At 41.4% G+C, this 15,823-nt stretch overlaps 1 protein-coding gene across 6 annotated transcripts in view; it reads left to right on the forward strand.

The window, feature by feature from the left end:
- grik1a (glutamate receptor, ionotropic, kainate 1a) overlaps nt 1-15,823 on the forward strand; it is a 101,288-nt gene that overhangs the window by 48,345 nt on the left and 37,120 nt on the right. For 4 of the 6 annotated variants that reach the window (XM_079804088.1, XM_079804087.1, XM_079804085.1 and 1 more), the window contains exons 9-10: nt 3,673-3,780; nt 13,645-13,848. In XM_079804088.1, the coding sequence (XP_079660214.1) occupies nt 3,673-3,780; nt 13,645-13,848 (312 nt within the window). Of the gene's footprint in view, nt 1-95; nt 141-3,672; nt 3,781-13,644; nt 13,849-15,823 lie in introns of all 6 variants that reach the window. The other 2 variants (XM_079804083.1, XM_079804084.1) reach the window with 1 other exon arrangement.

Consider the following 15,823-nt stretch of genomic DNA (forward strand, 5'->3'; position numbering starts at 1 on the left):
TTGTTTTGAAAACAGACGTTTTTATTAGCCAGATCATTTGCTTTGACCTTGTTGCTCTCATGCTGATTACACAACTCTTCAATTCTTCCTAAAAGCAAGTGGCTGATGGTGCAACACGACGTACTAAATTATGGACAAAGGTTTGTTCCAGTCTTGGTTTCATTCCCTGAGTTTGTGATTAAGACCTGTGGAGAGCTTGGATTTCCTTTCCTTCAGTAAACCTGGTGCCCCTTCATCGGCTTTCCTCTCCCTGCAGAAATCCCTTCACTTCCTAATCAAGATCGCTGCCAGTCACTTCTGCCAGAATGTCTTGCTGAGATGCATAATGTGTGCCAGTAATAGTTATGACAGTTAAATCACCATCCTTAATATCCAACACTGTAAAATAGGCCCTTTTTTTCCACAATGCTTAGCGCCTCAGTAAGTAACTTATCTCCATGAAAGCGCGCTCAGGCGTGCAGAAAAATGTGAATGAATCCACAGGCAGATATTTAGAGAGCAGCTCTAATCTAGTTCATTTGAATAAATCGCTCATTTCAGACTCATATGAGCTGTGTGACAAGTGCCATACATAAACATAGACTAGATTAGGCTTGTGCTAACAAAGGGTTTATTGAACAGAGAAAGGCAAGCCTTCCGTCAAGCGGTTTAAATCTTTTACTGCTGACATCCTGTTCTAAAGGAGTCATGTCATACTTACCTTTTTTAAGATCCTGTATAATGTTAGTCAAATTTAATTTCAATTTTCAAACCACTTTCTACTATCTCTTTGGTCTTTAGAATTAGATGGGCTGCTTTTATTAAACATTGTTTATTAAATAATACATTTCTTGTTGATTTCTGAAACTCTTATCTCATAAGATCAAAGATCATTTGATTTCTGTAACATATTTTCTAGTCTAAATAAGAGTTATGCTGTCAGGTAATTGGGTAATACCTTCTTTTGTGACAAAAGATATCTGTCTGTATGTCTGTCTATCTATCTATCTATCTATCTATCTATCTATTAGGGGTGTAACGATTCATCTACTACATCGATGTATCGATTTATTTTCCTATGATCTAACTACATCGATCTGTGCTCGGCAAGATGGCCTTCCGGACGACATATATCGATCTAACATCGTTTTAAAAGGTAATCAATCGATTGTATCGATCATGGGAAATAACGCATTGGATTTAAGCACGTCAGACTTTATATGGATATATGATAATGATAAAGCCGTTAAACGTTACTCGATTAAGTCTGCCTATCTGTGACATCATCGCAACGCACGCACCAGCAGCAGCGCAAAGAAAACAAAACAGCATGGCGGATGACAGAGAAGCCAACGTGCGAGAAATGATCAAGCCACCAGGAGAAAGAGCTAAGTTAGTAACGTTTTACCTGTACTTTCAACCCTTGCTTGTCACCTGTGCATTCCTGACACTAGTGTGCCTGCAGAGCGAGCTTTAGTACTGCTGGCGACATAGTGAACGCACAGAGAAGTGTTCTGCGGTCAGATCATGTTGATATTTTTGAAAAAGAAATCTGTAGAGTCATTGAAGAGTAGTTGGTTACATTTGATCTTTGTTAAATATTGTTTGTTTATTAAACTGAGAGTAGTAGCAGGTTCAGCCAGTTTATTCAACCTGAAGAAATGTTGGTTGCACTTTATTTTTTATATTAATATTGTATTTGTATTATTTTAATGTTGTAAAACAACAGCAAAAGTAGCAGGTAAACCTACTATTAATTAAACCTGAAGAGTAGTTAGTTGCACTTTATTTTTGATATTAATATTGTAATATTAATATGTTGGATAACAAAAGCAGAAGTAGCAGGTTAACCTACTGTTGAAATGTTGGTTGCACTTACTGTGCTTTTATTGAAAATGTATTGAAAATTGAAAATGAGAGCAGAAAAGGTTAACTTCCTTTTAATTCAACCTAAACTGTTGGTTGCACTTTATTCAAATAAAATTTGAATGCATTTGCCATTAATTGTTGTTTACTTGTTTGTTTATATCCATAATTAATTGATACCTGATTCCCTTACAAGAAACAACAGGAATCTTGGAAACTTCACCTGCACTGACCAGTATCCAGATATTTATTTCAGTCACACAATTTTTGGCTAAAAAGTTACTGAATCGATTTCAAGTCACTGAATCGTTTCGGATCGTATCGTTCTAAATGAACCAATATCGTCCTTGAATCGTATCGACAACCTCAAATCGTGATACGAATCGAATCGTTGTTAAAACGAATCGTTACACCCCTACTATCTATCTATCTATCTATCTATCTATCTATCTATCTATCTATCTGTCTGTCTGTCTGTCTGTCTGTCTGTCTGTCTGTCTGTCTGTCTGTCTGTCTGTCTGTCTGTCTGTCTGTCTAATCTGTCAGCATCAAAGGCAGTATTCATGGCAAACTCAGGGGTAATAAACTGAAAATAATCATAACCGCAATATTAATTTAATTAGTTAAAATAATAAAACTATCTCTACAAACAAACACAACAAAAATATCAAACAAATAAATAAAAATAACAACAATAATACTAACAATAACAGTTATATAAAATCTTTCAATTTGATATAAATTGTAATATTTCCTCAGGAGAAACTTTAAAAAAAACCTCCATTAATGTACTTTCTAATTGTTTATTGTAAAAATGGTTTCATTTAAAAATACAACAATTTACCCTGAAGACATTGTGTCACTTTTTATAGAAGCTGTGACACCTCAAAAGCTTAAACCACTCTGAAGGCTCCGAAATCTTCACATTTTCCATTTTCTTATGCTTGCTGTGTTCATATTTCATATATTCATATTTGAAGTCCATTAACTGGAATAGCAGTGGATATAACAGAAAAGCTTCATCAATTGTTGAAACGTTGGAAAGAACGTTTTCTGCTTCATTGACCTGGAGAAATACAGCAGTATAAACCTACTTGTCCTCAATTTAAAAATTATACTGAATATACTAGAACTCTATATATGCATAGATACATACAGTATATATATTTGTTTATCAAGTAGTAGATTACTAAGGGCTCACACTTTTATTTCAAGATAATTATTTAACCTGTTCTGAGACAGTGCACAGACCTTTACAAGACATTTGTACCGTTTATGATGTGATGTTGCATTCAAATCACCATGTCTGATAACCACTGACCCTTTCTCACACTTCTTATTGACCTCCATCTTTATATGTTGTTTTCTATTTATGACAACATCAATTTAACATGTCTGTCAAAGGGGGAAAGTGATGCACTTAAGATGGTATATTTAAGAGCTTCTATTTTATTGGACAGATGTGTAACTCTGTATAAAAAAAACATCACTGGGAAAAAAATACATTTTGAGGAGGAAAAATATTGGATATTATTGTATAGTTTTTGTCCTTTGTGTTTTAATAATTAATGTATAAAAAACATTCTAATTTGTAGAGCATGCATTTAGTAGGGGAGTGTTTTACTGGGTTTTATTGAGCAGGGAAGCACAGTCAAATGGATTCAGTGAATTAAGACTAGATTCTTTAATTTTCTTTCATTAAGTTTTTTTTCCTTTCCTTTCCTGACCTATTTCATGAGTCTCCAGTAATAAAATCCCTCTTTCATTGTTATCTCATGTGCTCAGAAACAGAGACTCATGGTCTTCATTTTTATACTCTGTTGTTAGATTGGAGTGTGGAACTCTTATACGGGCCTCAACCTGACTGAGATAAAAGACAGTAAAAACATCACAGACTCTCTGGCTAACAGAACGCTTATCGTCACCACAATCCTGGTAAGAATCCAATCAATTTTAATACAAATTATAATTCCACTTCCCTCATTCATGTTAAAAATTCTGTTCAGGGATCACAATTATTTTAGATTTGTGTTTCCCTTGTGAATAGTTTCACTGGCCCACCAAATGAAAATGAAATATATACTAATATATACACTATATTGCCAAAAGCTTTGGGACGCCTGCCTTTACATGCACATGAACTCTTAATCCGTAGGGTTTAATATTGAGTTGGCCCATCTTTTGCAGCTATAACAGCTTCAACTTTTCTGTGAAGGCTTTCCACAAGGTTAAGGAGTGTGTTTATGGGAATTTTTGACCATTCTTCTAGAAGCGCATTTGTGAGGTCAGACACTGATGTTGGACGAGAAGGCCTGGTTCACAGTCTCCGCTCTAATTCATTGGTTGAGGTCAGTCAAGTTCCTCCACACCAAACTTGCTCATCCATGTCGTTATGGACCTTGCTTTGTGCACTGGTGCGCAGTCATGTTGGAACAGGAAGTGGCCATCCCCAAACTGTTCCCACAATGTTGGGAGCATGAAATTGTCCAAAATGTCTTGGTATGCTGAAGCATTAAGGGTTCCACCAAACTTTACACTTGGCACAATGCAGTCAGGCAAGTAACGTTCTCCTGGCAACCGCCAAACCCAGACTCGTCCATTGAATTTCCAGACAGAGAAGTGTGATTCGTCACTCCAGAGAACACGTCTCCACTGCTCTAGAGTCCAGTGGTGGCGTGCTTTACACCAAGGGTTCTCAACCCTGGTCCTCGAGGCCCACTGTCCTATTAGTCGGGGAGCCAAAGTCTCAAAAATGGGTTGAACCTGACATGGTCTGCCATACTTTTTATTTGTGTTTTTTCTGTTAACGTTGACCCTAAGAAACAATAATTGGAGGGTCTGCTCTGCCGGAAATATCGCGAAAAAATATTGTGGTCATTTTAGTGTATGCACCCTTTATTTTTTATCAGAAAAATGTGAAAAATATTTTTTTTCCTCAAATCCTCAGTGGGTTGGGTAGGCTGTTAATAAATGTATTCCAGATATACAGAACACATGTGCTGACAACAGCCACTGAAAAAATAACTCTAAAAACACATTTCTACATGATTTTGCATCAATTTAATGCAAAAAAATAGGCGTTTTCTCACTTTTTTTCCAGTATTTTCAACCTTACTTCATTGGCAATCAACTATTCCCCCAGGTTATGACATCTGTCAATATGCCATTCTTTTCACCAAATAGTATACTCATTCCACAGAAAAATGTATAAAAATCCAACCAAAATCAATGGATCTGTGATGATTTCACTACTAGTTGGCGATCAACAAGCTCAGAACCTCAATAGCATTTTAGGCTACTCTCAAAATTCCGAAAGACATACTGGATATTTAACATGGTTGTTAATGTCCACATTATTAAACATCATGGCCTAGGCATCCTTTTAATTTCAACATAACCCTGTTCTCCCAATGGAAGAGTGTTGTGATCTTGGCAACTGCTTGGCAGACATCCTGGGCAAGGTTGAGAACTTGTTCTTGCTGCTTAGGACTAACTTTCACCCGGTCGTCCTCACCTAACTGTGGAGTTGCATCTGTTATCATCCATGCCAGGTGGTTATACAGGTTAGAGCTCACTCTTCGGGATGCGTCCCGAAGTATGATATCGGTATGATATCTCTAGCTGCAGTGACGGGTCTTCAGTCATACTTCCAGGCATCTGCTGACTTCCACTGGCTTGAGCTGTTCTGGCTTCTCTTGCTTCCTTCAGGATCTGCTTACGTTGGTTGTGGAGGTCCTTCCATATTCTCTTTGCAGTGTTGTAGGAAGAGACTATGGTGTCATCTGGTGTCAATTCAGATATTTGCATCATCGGAGGATTTTTTCCAGAAATAAAATCCATAATTCTCTCGTCTCAGGGGGATATGAGGGGGGAAAGTACCATAATTTGAATATACTACCGGGTTTCTACTGATACAAAGCTTAATGCTAAATCACTGAAGTAACCCTTAAAGTTCCTTCAAATTTGAGAGCATGCAGCCAACATTAATTTCTGCTGGAACATTCAGACTGGAACATACTTTCTGTGGAACAACCATTATTTTACAATTGCCACCTACATCATTGCTCCTTCTAAGGCGGGCAATCAAGGACTGACATCTGTATGAGGTAACATTCTGAACTCCATGGCTTTCCAAGTATTTACAGAATTCATCCCTCAAAGCTGTAACTAAGAATATGGCTCTTTGAAAAAGGGCTCATCTATCCTAGATATGAGTTGGTTCAGTGCAGCATCATATGGAGTGGTGGCAGTACTAGTCCTTTCCTGTGAACAAAGACGCTTTGTCAGTTAGTGGGTCATGCATTCCTTGTGGTACCGGAAGACCTCAGCAATCATATCAGTACACTTGTTTCCATCAGGACCACAAATCTTGTGTAGTATCTCTTCATCTTCAATTTTGTTCGCTTTTTCCCAAACTGCATTCTGTCTGTCATAAGTGGCGATCAAAATGAGGGATCTATTCCCCCTGGTCGCGCATACTCTACTGATCTGCCCGCATTGTCACCATGGAATAATTGAAATGAGCTGGATGAAAGAACTTGACTTCTGGCTTTTCAACTTTTTTTCCTCGTCTGGTCAACAGTTTTACGATCTGTGTACCTCGTACAACATTGTGTGTGCCACAAAGTATTCCTCCTCAGAAAGTCACATTGAGGTTTCAGCCCATTGTCAAGTCTGTATGAGACATCATCCTTTCTGTTGGTTACAGCATATAGGAGGGAAGGGTAGCCTTGATTTGTCAGTTTCTGAAGAGGACCAGCGTCACTGTCTGTTTTCAGACATATTATGCAAGCAGTATAGTTGGGACTGAGCAGCTTTCTCTTCAGCTGTTTGGTTGAGAACTCAGGCTTCATCCTTCATTCTTCTCCAATTCACATCACTCCTCTCCTGTTCACTCCTCTCCCCTCTCCTCCACGCTTCTCCTCTCTTGTTTAATTCTAAAATAAGATCAGAACCAAATCTGCAAATGGGAAATATTGTGCATTTAGGTGAAAGAAATCATCTCGGGTTATGACTATAAACCTTGTTCCCTGAAAAGGGAACGAGACACTGCATCTAACGACACTTTGGGGACGCTCCTAAGCATAGCGATCAAGCAGACACTCCATGCGTTTCGTTCCCTTCTCAGGGAACAAGGGTTACAGTTGTAACCCGAGACATTCCCTTTCGAAGGAACTCGCACTGCATCTAACGACACTTTGGGGAATGAATACCCACTAGGCCACACGAGAATCACGCCCACCCTAGTGTGAAGCTGGAACCCAGGCACACTTAGGACGCGAGCACCCTTGCGCCAGACGTCGCAGGGAGTTGCAGATTGTATAATCTAATGAAGGTGATCCTCCTGAAGCGAGATTCCAGAAAGGAGGGCCACAGAGGATGCCATGTCTCTGGAATGAGCCCTCACGGCTATCAGTGAAGGCAAATTACGCACCTGATAAGTCGTGGATATAGCCTGGACAATCCACTTACTGGTTGTCTGTTTTGACGCAGGCAGCCCTTTCTTGGATGAGCCAAAGCACACCAACAACTGGTCTGACTTCCTCCACTGTGAAGACTTCTCCAGATAAACTCTTTTTTCCAGAACTCTGCTCTGACCGGGCAGAGCAGGTGAAGTCTCCTTTCTTCCGCCGCCACGTGAGGTGGAGGATGGAAGGCCTAAAGAACCACTGACCATGCCACACTCGATGGCACCTTGGGCACATAGCCCGGCCTTGGAAGTAAGATGGCCTTAACTCCGCCAGGGGCAAACTCCAGGCAAGTTGGCGTAACTGACCCCGGTCCCCCACCCTCCTTAGTAAGTGATAGCAAGAAGAAAGGCCACCTTAACCCCTAGGAGTCTGAGCTGTTTTGGGGCCCTTTAGAAGTTTTGACATGCTCTGACATTTGTGTTTTTTTCAGTTGCTTATAAACACATTAATGGCAAAAGTGTAATTACACTGTATTCAGTACAAACTGGGCTACCATAATATGTGAGCAACATGTATGTACATGCTTATATTTTTGAGAGAAAAATGTTTATACACAGATTTTGAAAAAACAAAAAAAAATTGTTTTAAAATTAAGGCCTCAAAAGACACAATAGATATCTGTTCCAAAGACTTTTGACTCCTGTCTGTATTTGCATAGAGTTTTTTCTTCAAACTGATGTGAGAATCATTGAGTCTACTCATTCTCATAAAACAATACACTGATTTAAAATTTGTAAGACAGTTTCTCTTCACAAAGCCAATATGCGAGGAGGCGTGGTATCTAATGAATAATGATGAGATAGCACCTGAGATAAAGGACTCGCATTAATGAGCTGCATAATGAATGAGCTGCAGGTAGGCCTATGTGACAGAGAGCCACAGAACAAAGGATCTATATTCTCTGCCACAAGAATTTATGATTTATTAAACTATGTATGATACCATGTGACATTGACATAAACAGCTTCCAGAAATCGATCAATGAATATGAAAACCGTCCGTACCTTCTAAAGATTGTAATACGAGCGTCATCTGCTCTCATTCATAAAAAACTCTTCAAAAAACTCTTCATACTTCATACTGGCAGCCGGAGGGCGCTCCGTGCACATGTAGTCCATATATTTTCTGAAGACTATCTGAATGAACGTCTTTGACATAGAGGCTGCAGATCGCGCATCATGTTTGATTTTTATATTGCAAAAAGCACAACCGTTTGTTTTTTATTGTGACTGAATGATAAAAAAAGACAGAAAGAAAAAAAAAAGAAAGAAAGCAAGCCAATCACGCCGGCGTGATTGCCGACTCGAGAGGGTTAAAGGTCAGGTTATTTGCCTCAGCCGACTCGGTTCGAAGGGAGCCGCAGACAACCCTTCCAGAACCACTGCCAGATCCCAAGTTGGGACTCTGGACTGAGTCGCAGTCCTCATCCTCCGAGCTCCATGGAGGAAACGTACAACCAAATGGTGCTTACCCAGAGGCCCACCACCTAGAGACAAGTGGAAAGCTGCAATGGAAGCCACGTACACCTTAAGTGTGGATGGGGTAAGACTGGCGGAGAAACCATCTTGGGCGAACTCCAGCACTGAAGCCACTGGCCAGTTGACTGGGTCCACCTAACGCTCTCTACACCAAGTGGAAAACACATTCCACTTCATGCTGTACAATCTCCTCATGGAAGGAGCCCTGGAGCTGAGTAAGGTCTCAACTACACCTGCCGATAGGCCCGCCTCTAGGTACCAGGCCCCCTCAGGGGCCAGACCCAAAGGTTCCACATCTCTGGCCGGGGGTGAAATATTGTGCCCCCTGCCTGAGACGGGAGGCCTGCTAGCAGTGCTACGATGTTCGAGAACCATACCTGGGTCGGCCAGCAGGGTGCTATTAAAAGTAGGCTGATCACTTCTTGGCGGACCCGCTCCAAGACTCCCGGGAGCAGAGTGAACAGGGGAAATGCATAGATGCAGCAGCCACGTCTGCACCTGAGAGAAAACCACAGAGGGCAGTGGGATGTCTCATAAGACGCGAACAGATCCACTTCCACTGGGCCGAACCTCTCGCACATGGCTTTCACCACCTCTGGGTAAAGTCGCTACTCCCCAGGCCTCAGCCCCTGCCTTGACAGGACGTCTGTTCCCTGATTTTGGTCCCCGGGGCCGAACCTCTCGCACATGGCTTTCACCACCTCTGGGTAAAGTCGCTACTCCCCAGGCCTCAGCCCCTGCCTTGACAGGACGTCTGTTCCCTGATTTTGGTCCCCGGGGACATATATCACTCGACAGTCTCCCTTGGGACCACAGGAGGATCTGGTGTGCCAGTCTGCATAGAGGGCTGACCACTGCGACCTCAGACCCCCTTGATGAATTAGATATGAGACTACTGACATATCAGGACATGGTGGCCGCGGAGGTCCGGGAAAAAGCTCCTCAGAGCTTTGTAGACCGCCAGCATTTTAAGGCAATTTATGTTGAGTTCAGTTGGAGCCAGAGCTGCATCCATGCGCTTGGTGAACATGCGAGGGGGAAAAGCCAGGCCAAACTGAAGAACCCGATAATGGTATGCTTCGCCCCCGAAAACAAACCTCAGGAACTTCCTGAAGGATGGATACATGGAAGTATCGTGACAAACCAGTCCTCAAACTGGATCTGACTCACGATGGTTGGAATTGTGAGCATCTCAAATCTGAATCTCCTCAGAGAACGATTCAAGTACCTCAGATCTAAAATTGGATGCAACCCCCCCATCCTTCTTGGGAACTATGAAGGACCGGCTGTAGAACCCGGACTCCCTGTCTGGCGGAGGAACACGTTCTATGGCCTCCTTTACCAACAGAGAGTGAACTTCCTGTTCCCTTACCCGAACCTGCTTTGGGACCACTGCAGTCCAGACCAACCTGTTGAACTTCATGGGAGGGTAATATAAGATATATTCGGAAGGCATAACCATGTACCGAGATAATCTGCTAAGGGAACCAGCCTCTCGAGGTTGGCCTCGGGTGTCAACCGAGCCTAGTTCCAGACCCCCTGAAGCGGCTGACTGGCAGGGAGCAGTCGTAGACGTACTTTTAAAAAAAATACCCTAGTTCCCGACCCCCTGAAGCGGCTGACTGGCAGGGAGCAGTCGTAGACGTACTTTTAAAGGGGTCATAGAATGACATTTTTGTACAAGTTAATATGATTCTTTAGTGTCTAAATGAAAAGTTTGTAATATACTTTAATTAAAAATTCTCATTAGTATTGTAAGAAAACACTAATTTTACCTGGTCAAAACCAGCTTAGTTTTCAGCAAGTCATTTCAGTGTATGTGACTTTAAATGATAATGAGCTTTGCTCACCCCGCCCCCTCTGCTCTGTGGGGCGTTCGGTTCGACCCGACACAACACCACAACACACGTGGAGTGTTGCCTTGACAACAGTTGAGGGTATATTTTCGAGAAATAATGGCAACGGGAGTCTCTGAGGACACATCTGAGCAACCTTATCATTTTGAACCGGAGTTGGACCAGGAACAGATGACAAACGTTTCTGAATGGTTGGTTAACGTCATGTCACTTTGATCTATCTTTGAACTGGCAGAGTAGCGTAGTTGCTATGTGTTTACTGATGTGTTAGTTCATTGACAGATTGATGTTATGTTATAAGATTTTTTGTTTTTACATTACTTCTTAATCAGTAACAGACACCGTTATAAACCATGTACAAAAGTAAGCTTAGTGTAGTGTTACCACGTTAACTTTATCACCCGAGTAACTTACACAGTTTGTAATAACAAACATAACGCGTTGTTCATTATAAACGTGGGATTATGAATTATATTGAGAACGTCATACACAGAAAGCATGCCGTAATGCAACTTACCCTGTAAACTTTAGCCTCATTCATCGTGAAGCGTGCAAGCGATTTGCAAAGATTAATATAAAGGTTAATAAAACGTTACACTCACATCTTCCTGAGGTGCAGCAGGAACACGATCCTTTTTTCAAGAGCAGCTTATTAGCAAAACCTGCTTTATACTGAAGCTCGTTTATAAAGCAGTCTGCTGAGAAATGATTCGTGCAAACATTGGCGTTGATCGGGGGGAATATTCCCTTCTAAAACAAAACTCAGCAGCCTCTTCAGCGGTTCGGATTTAGGAACATCAAAATGACTGCTGTGTTCGTTATTACACCCAACAACACAACACCACAATCGCTTAGACGCCATTCTGCTCCAGCGTATCAACAATGGCGGACTGATGACAGCTCGCTCAGGGCGGGTCTGTGTTGAAACGCTGCTGTCAATCAACAATCTTAGGAGGGGCGTACACCGTGTAACGTCACACGATCAGACGGCTCGATTTGAGACAGGGGAAAATATATAAGGAGATTAAAAAAAAACACTGGATGTATTTTTATCATTATAGGATGGTTGTGTACAGGCACTGCCAACACACATTTCCGTATAATCAACTTGTAAAAGTGCATGTACCATTCTATGACCCCTTTAAAAAAAATACCCCATTCCTTTGAGGAGTTATGGCCGTTTAAAGAAACCACCAAAATGAGCTAAAACGGCTAAAGCTAGCTAAATAAACTAGTAGAGAATGAATTCTGCTGCTGCTAGAGGGATACGTTTGGGAGGAGGAATCAACAGAAATATACTTGTTTGAAGACTGCCGTGGTCCTTTCAGGTAATTACCATTACAATATCCATATTAGGCCTACCGTTCTTTTCCCAAAATGCTGGGGCAGACCTGTCATATACCACAGACAATGATGAGAAGCTTCGAAGTCCGTTGGTAACCGTTGGTTACCGTTTGTTGGCTGTTCCAAACTCATTCAAATTACTAAGATCATAAGTGTGCCATGATGCTAAATATCCAGCATGTTTTTCATAATTGTGAGAGTAGCTTAAAATTCTATTGAGGTTCTGAGCTTGTTGATCGCCAACTAGTAGTGAAATCATCACAGATCCATTGATTTTGTTTGGATTTTTATAAATTTTTCTGTGGAATGAGTATACTGGTGAAAAGAATGGCATATTGACTGATGTCATAACTTGGGGGAATAGTTGATTGACAATAAAGTAAAGATTGAAATATTAGAAAAAAAGTGAGAAAACGCCTATTTTTGGCATTCAATTGATGCAAAATCATGTAGAAATGTGTTTTAAGAGTTATTTTTTCAGTGGCTGTTGTCAGCACATGTGTTCTGTGTATCTGGAATACATTTATTAACAGCCTACCCAACCCACTGAGGATTTGAGGAAAAAAAGAATTTTTCACATTTTTCTGATAAAAATAAAGGGTGCATACATGAAAATGGCCACAATTTTTTTTCGCGATATTTCCGGCAGAGCAGACCCTCCAATTATTGGTTCTTAGGGTCGAAATTAACAGAAAAAAACACAAATAAAAAGTATGGCAGACCATGTCAGGTTCAACCCATTTTATTGAGCTTTTGAGACTTTGGCTCCCCGACTATATAGAGTTTAGCTCCAACCTTGATCAAACTCACCTGCCTGTAGCTTTCTAGTAATCCTGAAGAGCTTAATTAGCTGGTTCAGGTGTGTTTGATTAGGGTTGAAGCTAAACTCTGCAGGACTGTGGGCCTTGAGGACCAGGGTTGAGAACCCCTGCTTTACACCACTGCATCCAACGCTTTGCATTGCACTTGGTGATGTAAGGCTTGGATGCAGCTGCTCAGCCATGGAAACAAATTCCACAAATCTCTCTACGCACTGTTCTTGAGCTAATCTGAAGGCCACATGAAGTTTGGAGGTCTGCAGCTATTAACTCTGCTGAAAGTTGGCGACTTCTGTGCACCTCAGCATGTGCTGACCCCACTTTGTGATTTTACATGACTGAGTTGCTGTTCCCAATTGCTGCCACTTTGTTGTTCCCAATTGCAGTTGACCGTGGAATATTTATTAGTGAGGAAATTTTATGAATGGACTTATTGCACAGGTGGCAACCTTGCTTGAATTCACTGAGCTCCTGAGAGCTGAGACCTCTTTCACAAATGTTTGTAGAAGCGTCTGCATGCTTAGCTGCTTGATTTTATACATATGTGGCCATGGAAGGGATTGGAACACCTGAATTCAATGATTTAGAGGGGTGTCCCAATACTTGTGGCAATATGGTGTATTTTCCATTTATTTATTCTTTTATTTTTTACTAGAAATTTCAGCCATGACAGCTATAAATTCACTCAAACACTGAAAAAATTAGACTGGACACATTGCATGGCTAATTTTGAGCAGTTCATCTCAACTCATCTTATCTCTCTGGCTAGCTTTGCCTCTGTGACATATTTACATTGAATGTAATACATTTGCCCAACTTATCTTGTAAACAGGAAAACCCCTACGTTATGTTTAAGAAGTCTGACAAGGTGCTATATGGGAACGATCGCTTTGAGGGCTACTGTCTAGACCTGCTAAAGGAGCTCTCCAACATCTTGGGATTCACCTATGAGGTCAAGCTGGTTTCTGATGGCAAATATGGAGCTCAGAATGACAAAGGCGAATGGAACGGCATGGTTCGGGAACTAATCGACCATGTGAGTGATGTCCCACAAAGGGTCTTTTGATCATATCATCCAAATGCAGTCTTTGTAGATAACCTTTTGCCTTTCCACCCCATATATTTCAGTTTTTATCACACCATTTAGAGACTAAAACCTGACTGTCTATAGTCAAGTCAAGTCACCTTTTATTTATATAGTGCTTTTTACAATACAGATTGTAAACAGGAAATTAAGTAATTAAAGATTGTTTAGGCTGTACAGCAGATCTAGAAGAAAATAGTGGCATAGTCCAGCTTAAGTAAGTTCATTTCCCCAAATAAGCTAGCCAAAAACCAAAGGCGACGGTGGAAAGGTACCAAAACTCCATCAGGTGACCCTTGGGAGAAACCAGACTCAGTCGGGGGCCAGTTCTCCTCTGGCCAACGAACGAACAGTGAATGATTATGATTCAGGCTGCATTACAGGTCAGAAGTCAGATTGGATCAGAACTTTCAGAATATTTATCCAGTTCCATCTGGTTGAATATCGGAGTCATCACGCCGGTATGAGGATGGGTTTCTTGAGGATCAGTGCCACTGGCTATCATGTTGATAAGGCCTTCACGGTGGGACCAGACACTTCAGGGATGCGTTGTGGTCGTGCCTGGCGCAGGTCCACCATCTGATCTGGATACGGCCCAGATCCGGCTGACTACATCATGCGTTTTGGTCACGTCTAGGCCAAGCGGCAACCTCCCGTGGTCTCTCTTAAAGCCAACGCGGAAGTGACTTAAACTACAATTCATCGACTGGCAGCTAGAGACAGGCTCCAAAAGGGAGTCAAATCTGTATCTCCCCCTTGTAAAAATATGTTTGCAGCCTGGTACAAAAAGTGGTTTTGGTCTATACAGCTGATTTGGCCTTTAATGACAACTGTGAGGGGCATGAATTTTTTTTATAACTCATCCAATTAAATTATATTAGCCTTAAAGTTCTGCATAATTAAGGGCATGGCAACTTGAGTGACAGGTGGATTGCCGTTTGTTTGCTGTCTGTTAGCCATCATGCCACCTCAGCTCCACCCACGTCCCGCCTCTTTGCCCATTTTCGGTTATCCGGGAGTGACACACGGTGACGTGCTGCCAAGATGGCGACGACCGACTCCGGCCGCTTTGGGCTTAATAAAATGCTCTTCAGAAAATCTGAGTGACGTCACGGACACTACATCCATAGTTCTATACAGTCTATGGCAGGGGTGTCCAACCCTGCTCCTGGAGAGCTACCGTCCTGCAGATTTCAGTTCCAACCCTGCTCCAACACACCTGTCTGTAATTATCTAGCACCCTGAACACCATGATTAGCTGGTTCAGGTGTGTTTGATTCAGGTTGGAGCTAAAATCTGCAGGGTGGTAGCTCTCCAGGACCAGAGTTGGACACCCCTGGTCTATGGTCTGTGCAGGTCCACCATCTGATCTGGATCCGGCTGACTTCAGTAAACCTCGGGATAAACAGAGAGACTAATATTGGCATAGATGCCATTCTTCTTATGATGTAATGAGTACATTGGGTGTTATAGGAAGTGTTCCCGGTTCCGGCTGACCTAATTTATGCAGCCCAACAATAATTGAATTGATGTGAATAATAGAAATTGATAATGTTCAATTATATGTGTATGCCAGGCTCCTCTCTTTGACAGCTGATTAACCAAGATATTTCAGCTTGTAATGAATGTTTTTGTAACTTGGCTCCTCTCAGACAATCTAGCAGAGCTGAGAATTATTTTGATTTAAAGTGTAAGTAATCCAAAAGTTTTTGATAGGAAGACTACAGTTATGTATCAAGATATTTCAGCTTGTAATGGATGTTTTTGTAACTTGGCTCCTCTCAGGCAGTCTAGCAAAGCTGAGAATTATTTTGATTTAAAGTGTAAGTAATCCAAAAGTTTTTGATTGGAAGACTACAGTTGTGTATCCAAAACATCAAGGTGCAAGTTTCTTTAAAAGTACTTCTACTTTAATGAGAAATAAAAG

The sequence above is a fragment of the Gobio gobio genome (genome assembly GCF_949357685.1).
Source record: "Gobio gobio genome assembly, chromosome: 22".
Classification (NCBI taxonomy): domain Eukaryota; kingdom Metazoa; phylum Chordata; class Actinopteri; order Cypriniformes; family Gobionidae; genus Gobio; species Gobio gobio.